We start from the raw sequence: 11,680 nt of genomic DNA on the forward strand, positions 1-11,680 counted from the left end.
GCTAACTCTGTGCCAGGAAAGGATCTGCAAAAACAAGGATATAGATATAGCCATCATTTGACTACAAATATTTCATTGTATTTTCAGTTCAGCTGTTTTTACAATAAACAGAAAACCAAGATTGCATAATACCTGCATACACAAACTGGACCTTCTTAATGCCAGGCTCAGCAGCACCGTTAGAAGCAAAGTATTTGTCATAGTAGACCACCATTGCACAATGCCTGCCTAAAGTGTCACAAATGCAATCCCTTTGATGGGTAGTCCAGAGGGTATTACTACTTTTCTCAAAATCTGCTCAATCACTATATAATCATTTACTTGTTGTTTGCAAAAGTTAATCCAGGGTCAAGGCAACGACACTCAAATTCGTATAAAACCATGCCCTTTCAGCATTCATTTATAACTTTGGTGGGCTACTCTGATTTAAAAGCAGACTACTGGCTTTACCAGAGCATGGGCAGATGTGACCTAGCACTGCAAACAAAATGCTGCTTCTAGCTTCAGCTTTTTTTCTAACACTGCTGCAGGGCTCTAATGCCCAAAACAAAACAAGCGTTACACCTGCAGACTGCAATACCATTGAAACAGATGCAGGAGTGGCCTTGGATTTGGTCAACAGACATCGCAGAGATGGCTATGTTTTTGGTTTATTCCGTGTTGCTGATGCACACAAGCTACATATCGTAAGTATCGATTTAAAGGCTGATTTACAGAAGACTCTGATCTTAAATATGAGCCAGATCATTAAAAGTTTATGTTTATTGCTTTTAACAGAGCAATGTTGATGTAATTCAGTGAATCAGCTCTGATTTACACTATCACAGTGTTCATTTGTGCATGACTTTCTCACCATCTCTGTTCTCTTCTCTGTCTGCATTTTACTAACACTTTGTCTAGCAGTTTGAAATTATTGAGATATATAAAACAAAACAGAAAGTAACTCTCCCTAAGCAGAGAATAATCATGTGGGTAGTGGGCAGGATGGGTGTCCAGGACAACTAGATTGTTTTCCTGGTTCTACTATTCAACAACATGTGCTCTTGTGCAAATCACATAGCCCCTGTTTTAAAATTGAGATAATGTTAAGACATGCGCCTAGTACAAAACTAATGTCTAACATGACACTGTTGGACACTCACTAATAAAAATATTACATTAGAATGCAATAATTCTTTTCCAAGGTCTCATCTGTACAAAAACACTCTGAAAAAGGAACACAAATGGATAAAATTCCATAAAGCCTGAGGACATTTATTCACAGTGAAGGGGTTTGCATAATTTTATCTAAATGACAAAATAAAATACATCTGTTTTCATTCTGCATTTTCATACAGGGGTTGCGTGAAGTTTAAATAATCCACCTCAAATGCAAATTGAGATTCATCTTCCTGCAAAAAAAAATACAAAACTGTTTCTATGGGCCGCAGATAATTCTTAACACCACATCCCATTACACTGGTAGCCAAATTCAAATTCTGATTCTCCATCCTACTTACTCAGGAGACAGAACATACTAGAAGAATTCGAGAGCTTAGGCTCCTGACTTTGTAGGGATTATTGCAGCTTTGTTGCTTCAAACCCTGAATAAACTGAGCAGAAAGCAACGTTCTGAAAGAATCTGGTCAATAAAATCGTTTGAAATGGATGTAGCTATAGAATTTTATATATGTATATAATGTATATAATGTTTAAATGTAGCTAGACAACTGATTTCCTAACAGACCAATATCTTTTATATGAAAATCAGAAAGAGGTAATGGCAACTTTTTAACATTGGCATTTTCCCTACTTGAAATATGCCAGGTTAGCAACAGACTCTTTGCATAGATTACCAACAACTGGATAAGAGGCAACAGCTGTGAGGTGCAGGAAGGGAAATTCAGACTAGATATAAGGCCAGAGGAAAACAAACAAACAAACAAACAAACAAAAAAACCCAAGCAAACATGAAGTAAGTGGTTAAGTACCGGAATAGCCCAGAGAGGATGTGGAACTTGTATCTTGGTGATACTCAGAACTGAGCTGGATCTCACTTTGAAGTTGGCTTTGCCTTGAGCAAGTGGCTGGAGAAGGCGACTTCCAAAAGTCCCTTCCAGCCTAAACCCTTTCTATGCTTGTCAGCTCAGAAAAACCTTAATAGGGAACTGAGAAACCTACATTAAAGACTAAACATATCTACTTCCAAAAAAAGTTTCTTTCAGACCAAACTTCTTGTATAGAAACTCTCTTTACCTGCACTTTTCTTCTAGGGAAATTCCTCAGTCCTCTACTTAACTTTGGATGTGTTGGAAACAGAATGCCCTGTGATATCCAGAAGACATTGGGAGTCTTGTGAATACGGTGAAATCTATTCCACGGCAAGTAATGGCACTCGGGCAGAATCTTATATTAATAATGCACTAAGCTGATCTTCATCTGAACTGCCCAGAAATTCCTGTGTCACAAAATCTCTAAGTGAGGAATAGGCTTCAATATGGCTAACTGTAACATAAAATAAAATCTCTTGAATTCTAGAGTTGTTAAACGTAAGCTAAAGGTTTAAAAAAGGGTTGACTCCGTAAATAAGTGCAGCATTATTTAACTAGTTGTGTCAAAGGGGCTATACTCCACTGTTGGTAGCAGTACTGATGTTTTAAGAATAATTCGCTGACAACTAAAGGGCACTACAAATTATTTTTTAAGCATGTTTCTAGCATATTAGCCAGAAATGCCAGTGTTATATTTTGTCAGTTTTCTGTCATAACATTTGTGCTGTGACAGTGTGACATATTGTTGATGTCAGTACAGATGTGATATGTAGCAACACTTGTCCTCTATTGTTGCAGTCCAGTGATGCCGTCTGGAATGAGAACTACCAGCCTAAATCTTCATTTAAATAGGAGAGAGGTGATACTACCACACGGGACAGAGCAGGAAGGCCCTGAGGAGGGAAGAGAAGGCATTTACTCCTTTTATTAAGTTGGGAAATTATCAAGTTGATAAAGATTTATGTAACCTCGAGTATCTCTGACATCCTAACTTCTCCTGCTAGCTAGTATTATCTTACTGTAAATAAGTATTAGAATGACTGAGAAGGCTGGTTTAGTTTTCCATTGTCTACTCACTCATACAATCTGAGAATTAAAATAAAGGTTCTTGTAGAGGGAGATCCCATTGTACCTGGACACAAATTTTGCGTGATAGCAGAACAAACATTCATTAATGACCACATCTGTTATTCTTAGAAGTACTGTACATTAAAATGAGGCATAAGTTCTATGATCACCTACATCCAATTGAATCCAGTGAAAATAACATCATAATCACTTATTCTTTTTTCCTCTCAGGACTTCGGGCAATGTAAGATTATCACATATACAAGCCAGCTGCTGAAGAAACCTCAACTATATGGATTTAATTGTACATTGAGTCCAGGTAAAATAAGCACTGTTGTACGCCAAGGCATAGCTCAGACCAGCCTTAGTACCAAATTACATGTCTGTGCATTGCTAGTGTATGGTAACTGTAATAGATTCATTCATCTGCTTGCAATTCTTCTTTTAGATAATTCAAATGGAATGTTAAGAATGAGTAATAGAATTAAGGTTACTCTACTTCTATAAACACACTTTATTAATGTCAGATGGTATCACCATTTCAGTCCACCAAAACATGATAATGAATATCAGAAAAAAAGTAAAATTGCAAAGAATGCCTGGTTAGGGTGGTAAGATCCTAAAGTGGAGCTAAAAGATTTATAAGAACATTCATTTTCACAGGTTTTCTTTTTTTCATGTTACAGGATAAACCCATATTTGTGGAGTGAGAGATAGGTATTTCAGTTCCAAGGAAACGCTTGCATTTCAGTTTCTCATTATGAGTTCATATTAAAGGCACACATGCTCTCCCAAGAGTATTACTATCCATTGCAATATCAGTAACTCTGTGTTTTCACAGTTCCTCCTGATTTATTAGAGTGCAAAGATTGTCCTGTGAAAGTTGAAGTCTTAGAAGTCACTGAGCAGCATAAAAATATTGCTGCAAAGGCCCTGAAGAAATTCAACAGTGAGAGTAACCACACAAACTACTTTGATGTGGACAAAGTTGAAAAGATTTTAAAGATGGTAAGTGGCATGTTGTCCTAGAATTACTTGTAATTGTCAATATTCAATATTTGGAGCAGCTCCAAAACCATGGGGCTGCAACTTAGACTCTTTTAGGATCAGAACTATTGCTTGTCACCTTTCAGCATAAAGTGCTTAAAATTGAAGGTCCTACTTCTGCAAAGATTTGTTATCAACTTTCATTTAGGCATGTGAAAGCAAAAGGATTTCTCATCTGTTAAAAACTATGGCAGTGTGATGGCATACAAAACATCAGAGCCTTCTTTACATGCATATTTTTATTTTGAACACCTGTTTACCTATCATAATATAACATACAAGAGTTTATTTACTACTGATCAGAGTTCTTCAGGATCTACAGTCACGTGTATTCTATTGGCACAGTCATACATCCTGTCAACTGAAATCAGATAATTTTTTACTGTTATAATATCAAGCACATGGGTACAACACCAAGTGGAACACATTCAGCATCATTTTCAGTCTGTGCTGCAGAGCAAAGCAGCACTGAGAGCTCTGAGTGACAGAAGGTAAATATGTATCTTTGCTGAACCTCTTGAAGAACTACTGGCTCTGGTAAATAACTCCTACAACTCTGAGTGATGTGGACATACAGACTTATCCTTTGGGTGATTTAAAGTATAGCTCTCACATCACCACGATTTCCTGTTGGTAGATACTGGAGACCTCCACTTAAACAGCACAGGATCACTCTGCCAACACATGTCAGCTCAGGACACCTCTGTAACGAGGTCCCACGGCCCCTACTACAATCATTGTTGATCTTGGAAACTGCCTAAATTATAGCATGCCAACCCCAACTTCTTGCAGCTTTTAATACCACTCAGAAACCGGACAGTGTTCTGCTCCGTAGTCCCATGCAGGATATGTCCCTACTCCCATTTAGCCCATGGCTGTTTTCAGGTTGCCTGGATTCATGGATTTCTGCTTTGTCTTCACACTTCTCTGTCTTTAGCTACAGTGGCAATTTAGATTGTACCACTGGATTCAAACAGACTGCATAATGCTTAGAAACTATGAATGTGCACCTGCTTTTAACCAATGTAGTTAAACTAGTGAAACTTATGTGCACACACTTGCTATGGATGCCTTCCATACAGACTTGAAATAAACTGGTACTAGAGTTGGAAATTAAAATGAAATATCTCCTTATGGATTCTAATAGGACCACAAAGGCTTTCTCCAAAAGCTTATGGAGTAATGTCTTATCTGTGTTTAATGCCACTGTCAACAGAGTAAGCACCAATCTCACAGCAACTGGCAGAATTTCATGCCAAATTCACATCAGCGCTGTAGCACTATGCACCCCCATCACCAGAATGGGGTGAGTGCCATCCAGTAGGTCTTTCTTTCCACAGGAGCAGCAGTTCAGTTTTGGGAGAAGGCTCTAAGGATGCTATTTTCTAGAAACACAAGCTGAAAAAGTAACAGGTTTTATAACATACACATACTAGATGAAGAAATAAATCAACTATTGCTGGAATTCAGAAATGAGTGAGGCAAGTTATGTATGAATTATCTAATCTATTTTCCTTACTGAATACATGTATATGTATGAATATTTGAACAGCACAGGTAATGAAAGCATGAGGTAGACAGGATTTTGACAACAATATGAAGTATGGTTGCTTTTAAAATTACAGGACTTCTGGGTTTTTTTAATACACCTAGTTACCACTTCTTATTTGCCCTCTTGGTTTCAGACTGCCTCACGTGAAGGTCACATTTTAGGATTCTCTATAAAAGAGACCAACTGTTCCAAATCCGCACAGCAAGCAGAGCCGGCATTGCAGTGTGATTTTCTGGATGACTGGCACGCTGTAAGTAAAGTTTTAGAACAAGAACTGATAGAATGGGCGGCACCAGAAAGATCTTCCCACAGTATTTCCAAGTGTTTTTTATAAGCATGCACCCAAACTCGAAAATGAAAAACTGGCATGTCCATGTCCAGATCCCAATGTCACAGCTGCTCCTTTTTATTCTACAAGGAGCCAATCTGAACTCTCAAATCTAAATATAACTGGAATCTGACATATTACAGACCTAGAGCTGAGCTTTTCAGCTTGGATTTAGCTTTTGCCTTCAAATTGTGGACATTTCCTAGTAAATAATGCAGGCTATTGTCACAGAAACTTTTACATTAACATGACTCATAGATTTTAAACAAAATACGTGTATTATGTCATCCCACTGAATCCAGGGGGAGTAGAATAATTCAGGCTTGTCTACAGATTCCTATCAAAGCACTTTCCTCACCCCACCTTCCCATTACAATAATAGTCTACACCAAAGAAAAAACTAGGCAAGATCATAATTTCAGAACAGATTATTACTCAGAAAGGAAATTGAAGGGATGAAATAAAAATATGGGGAAAATAAATCATGTAGAACTTTTATGCGCATCCATTTTCTTCTCTGGCTCTTATTACTCCAGAAGAGTGGAAAAGGTTGTGCATGAACTGCTAGCAGAGCCAGAAGTTCACTAGAATGAAGCACAAACCAGATAGCTAGAGGTTTTGAATTCTGTTCTCAATGCTGCCACTGCAGTTGTATGTGTGTAAAAAGCTATTAACGTGTGTAATCATTGGCTGTAATAGGCTACTAATGTCCCAAACATATATCAAAATAAAGCATCCATTACAGGGAGCACACACAGAACCGCTTAACTGAGTTCTGTGCTCTTCACATGAGCAATTCCACACACAACGACTAGACAGTAGGTGAAAGTCAGAGCAAAGAGGATGCTAAGGGAAGTAATGCTAAAAGATTAGAATGAATTACTTTTCAAAAAATAAATATGGAAGAAAGCTTTACCTTGAGCTTTGGTTGAAACAGCATAGCTACACAATGTCTGTTTATGAGGACGTTGACCAAAATTTCAGAACAGCCCAATCTGAACAGATGTTTGACAAGCAAAGCCAGAAATAAAAATAGTCACCCCCAGGGTACTTGTTTTGGAGACATCAGTAGCCGATCAATTTCTTACAGATATCAAAAGATAAGTAAGATGGACAGTAGCAGCCCTCTAGATGCACATGGCAAAGATGTCTTCACAGTCAAAATCACTCAAAAATGGCATCTATTTTAATAATTATTAATCACTGGCAGGTATCACTGGTCAGAAAACTCAGGATCCAGCTAAGTTATGTAAACATACTGAGACATCAAGTGAACTAGCCTCACTTGAAAGTGTTGAACCTTCAGTAGGCTCGATTATCTCCATCACAAGAGCCAACACGTGCATTGTTGTTTTGTTTTGCTTTCCTTTTCTTTTGCTTAGTGTGTGGGATTCTGCAAGGCAAGAGTCATCAGTGATGCAGAGGAACCTGACGGAACAGATATCACCTGTGAACTCTACAGTCCCTGGGTATGTCCTCACTTACTGAAATGTCTCTGGCTGTATCAGCACACAGGTGACAGCAACCCCACTTAGTCCAGGCGGACAGATAATTGCAACAGTTGTCTGTGTCCCTTTATTAGCGCCTGAGTGTGATGCAGCATGTCAGGCCAGACTGGCTTTTGATTGCTACATCAATCGGAGGATGAATTAGAATTGAGCTGTCCCCACTACTCCTTCCAAGGGTGTCTTCTTTCAGTCCAACCATACTCCTTAGTTAAAGTGAGCAGAGACTGGCAAACAAGTTTACAGGAATTTTAGAAAGCAAGAGGAAGGGAGAGGACCTTTATTATATTTGGTATTCCAGTTTCTATTACAACAATTACTCCAGTGTGGGTTTTATGTTGTTTTGATCCATCACAAATTTTTCTCAGCTTGTTGTATAATTTCATTTTGTTATGGTGTAGTATTTCCAGATTATTTTCAGTAATTTGGCATTTTATCATCTACTCCTTCTATCTTGAAAAACAAACAAACACACAGGTGGTTTTTCCTTACAGGTCACTGGAACTGTAAATGCAAACCTACTAACTCCCACCTCTCTTTCTCACCCCTTGCGTATGTCCTATTAGTATCTCACTTAACACTTCCTCCCCTGGTGTCTTTATAAACAGCAGCATGACTATGGGAAAAGATGCAGACACCCAACTCCAGGACAGCCATGCAAATCACCCCATCCCCATCATCATTTTGGTCACAAACATCGTCACAGACATCATCACAAGCATAGATGTCCACCCTCTTCTCAATTCAGACCTGAAGATCCTGAGCATAACCATAGTTTCAACAAACAACATCAAGACAGCCAGGAAGGACCTGCTCCTCCTCCCCACCACAGTGGATCACCTCATCACTTTCACCCTCCACACCATTGTCCTCCACCTCACCACTTTCACCCTCCACCCCATTGTCCTCCACCTCACCACTTTCACCCTCCACCTCCTCCCCCTTGTGGTCCACATCACCATCATCATCATCCTCCTCCTCCTCCTCCTCCTCCTCCTCCTCCTCCCCATGATGGAACACATCCTCCTCCCCAAGAGGAATCACAACATCCTCCTTCTGTTCCTCCTCCCCATGATGAGCCGCATCATCATCCTACTCCTTCCCAAGAGGAATCACATCGTCTCCCTTCCCCTCCTCTTGATGATGATCGACACAGTCCTCCTCTTGGTCCTCATCATGGACCACACTGTCCTCCTCCTCCTCACGGACCACATCACCACCATCCTCCTCCCTATCATGAACCACACGGGCCTCCTCGCCCTCCTCATGGACCACATCAACACTTTCACCCACCACACCATTGTCCTCCACCTCCTCCCCATTGTGGTCCACACCACTATCCTCCTCCTCCTCCCCATGATGGAACACATCCTCCTCCCCAAGAGGAACCACAACATCCCCCTTCTGCTCCTCCTCCCCATGATGAGCCACATGATCCTCCTCCTTCCCAAGAGGAAATGCATCATCTCCCTTCCCCTCCTCCTGAAGATGATCAACATAGTCCTCCTCTTGGTCCCCATCATGGACCACACTGCCCTCCTGCCCCTCATGGACCACATCACCACCATCCTCCTCCTCCTCACGGACCACATCACCACCATCCTCCTCCCCATCATGGACCACATGGGCCTCCTCGCCCTCCTCATGGACCACATCAACACTTTCACCCACCACATCACTGTCCTCCACCTCCTCCCCATTGTGATCCACACCACCATCCTCCTCCTCCTCCCCATGATGGAACACATCCTCCTCCCCAAGAGGAACCACAACATCCCCCTTCTGCTCCTCCTCCCCCTCCTCATGGACCACATCATCACCATCCTCCTCCCCACTGTGGCCCACACTGGCCTCCCCATCATGGACCACATCACCACCATCCTCCTCCCCATCATGGACCACATCACCACCATCCTCCTCCCCATTGTGGACCACATCACCACCATCCTCCTCCCCATTGTGGACCACATCACCACCATCCTCCAGGACACCTTTCCCATCTCTACCATCACTACTACAGACATCACCGCAACAAGACAAGGATATCGGGAAAATGCTTTCCCTTCCAAATAAGAGGAGCTGTCTATCGCATTCCAGTTCTAAATCAGCAAGATCCTCTCCCGCCTCCCACTGCAAACTTTCCTGAGCTATCCCAAAGCAGCCCTCACTCTAACAGCACTGGTGAAGATATTCCCTGCCTTGGCTCAAATCTAAAGGAGATGGCAGAAGCTCTGGGTTTTCCAGATCACCACATGCAATCAAAGTCATGCCCAGGAAAGCCCAGACTCACTTTTCCAAAAATTTTGCCCTTATTTCCACATAGCTCCATGGCAGAAGATTCTCCTATATAACCTCAGAGAAAGATGTCTTTGGCTTTAGAGCTGCAGGGCTAATGACAGTTGTACAATCAATGAAAACGGCACATGGAGAAGAAGAAAAAGTGCACAATTTCTGGAGAGGAAAAGCAGTGAAAATAATGATTAAAACAAGTATTTCGATTTGTCTCTTGATCACAGCTATCTCAGACTCTTCTGTACCTGAAAGGCTCAAAATTCTGAGTCCCTCAGATAATGCGAATGGGTACAAGTCTCCCCAGCAAACAATGCTGCTTTAGTTCTAACAAAAAGGAAAATTCCCTAATAGTGAAAGTAAAATCTTCCGTGTTCCCATCATGCATAATTGTAAGGTACTTCTCTGAGGAAATCTGACCTAGAGGAAATCTGATGACCTTCCATAAAAAATGATCCCTGGCACTACATTCATGCTTTATAGAGATTTAAAGAAAATAAAAATATGTAAGGCTTTTTCTTGACACAGTTGTTCAAGTTTTGTCTTTTTTGTCACTATGGGTGTTCAACTGCACAGTAAATGTCCATGAGGCTTACTCTGGCAAAAATTGATTAATGGTGGTTGAGTTACCACCATTATCTAGAAAAGGTTTGAGACTAGTTAATGACTTGTAGCATAACACTGCAGGGTGGCCTGCACAGGTACTTCCATTGCTACAGCTGCTGGTGGTGATATACCAGAAATACTGCAGTCAGGGACAGCCCTTTTCAAATAGTTCATAATTGCTCTCAGAGGATCAGGAAAGCAGATGCATGTAATAAGTCTTTCATGTAAATGTTTTCTTTATCACTGAACCTTCCTCACTGGAAGTTGCACAGCCGGCAACTAAGCACCACACAGCTGCTCACTCACTCCCCCGCGGTGGGATGGGGAAGAGAATCAGAAGAGAAAAAGTGAGAAAACTGGTAGGTTGAGATAAAGACAGTTAAATAGGTAAAGCAAAAGCTGTGCACACAAGCAAAACAAAACAAGGAATTCATTCCCTGCTTCCCAGGGGCAGCCATCCCCAGGAAAGCCGGACTGAAGGGAAGAAACCATAGAGTCGTGGTCAATGGAGCAGAGTTCAGTTGGAGGCTTGTATCTAGTGTGGTGCCTCAGAGGTCAGTACTGGGGCTGGTATTATTCAATGTATTAATCGACAATTTGGACGAGGGAATAGAGTGCACTATCAGCAAATTTGCTGATGACATCAAGCTGGGAGGAGTGGCTGACACACCAGAGGCTGTGCTGCCATCAGAGACCTGGACAAGCTGGAGAGTTGGGCGGGGAGAAATTTAATGAAATATAACAAGGGAAAGTGTAGAGTCTTGTATCTGGGCAGGAATAACCCCAGGTTCCAGTATAAGTTGGGGAATGACCTATTAGAGAGCAGGGTAGGGAAAAGGGACCTGGGGCTCCTGGTGGACAGCAGGATGACCATGAGCCAGCACTGGGCCCTTGTGGCCAGGAAGGCCAATGGTACCTGGGGTGTACTAGAAGGAGGGTGGTTAGTAGGTCGAGAAAGGTTCTCCTGCCCCTCTACTCTGCCCTGGTGAGACCACACCTGGAATATTGTGTCCAGTTCTGGGCCCCTCAGTTCCGGAAGGACAGGGAACTGCTGGAGAGAGTCCAGCGCAGGGAAACAAAGATGATTAAGGGAGTGGAGCATCTCCCTTATGAGGAAAGACTGAGGAGCTGGGGCTCTTTAGCTTGGAGAAGAGGAGACTGAGGGGTGACCTCATTAATGTTTACAAATATATAAAGGGTGAGTGTCACGAGGATGGAGCCAGGCTCTTCTCGGTGCAACCAAAGATAGGACAAG

The 11,680-nt window shown here is 41.6% G+C and overlaps 1 protein-coding gene across 1 annotated transcript; it reads left to right on the top strand.

Annotated features, from left to right (window-relative positions):
• Positions 1-488: 488 nt before the first annotated feature.
• On the top strand, positions 489-9,881 carry HRG (histidine rich glycoprotein; the record flags this gene model as incomplete). Its single annotated transcript, XM_080349711.1, has 8 exons — positions 489-686; positions 2,253-2,360; positions 3,330-3,417; positions 3,940-4,106; positions 5,831-5,947; positions 7,408-7,494; positions 8,139-8,361; positions 8,566-9,881. 8 exons carry the CDS (start codon positions 489-491, stop codon positions 9,879-9,881), a joined length of 2,304 nt encoding a protein of 767 aa, XP_080205837.1.
• Positions 9,882-11,680: the final 1,799 nt, after the last annotated feature.

Source organism: Nesoenas mayeri, assembly GCF_963082525.1.
Source record: "Nesoenas mayeri genome assembly, chromosome: 9".
Taxonomy (NCBI): Eukaryota; Metazoa; Chordata; class Aves; order Columbiformes; family Columbidae; genus Nesoenas; species Nesoenas mayeri.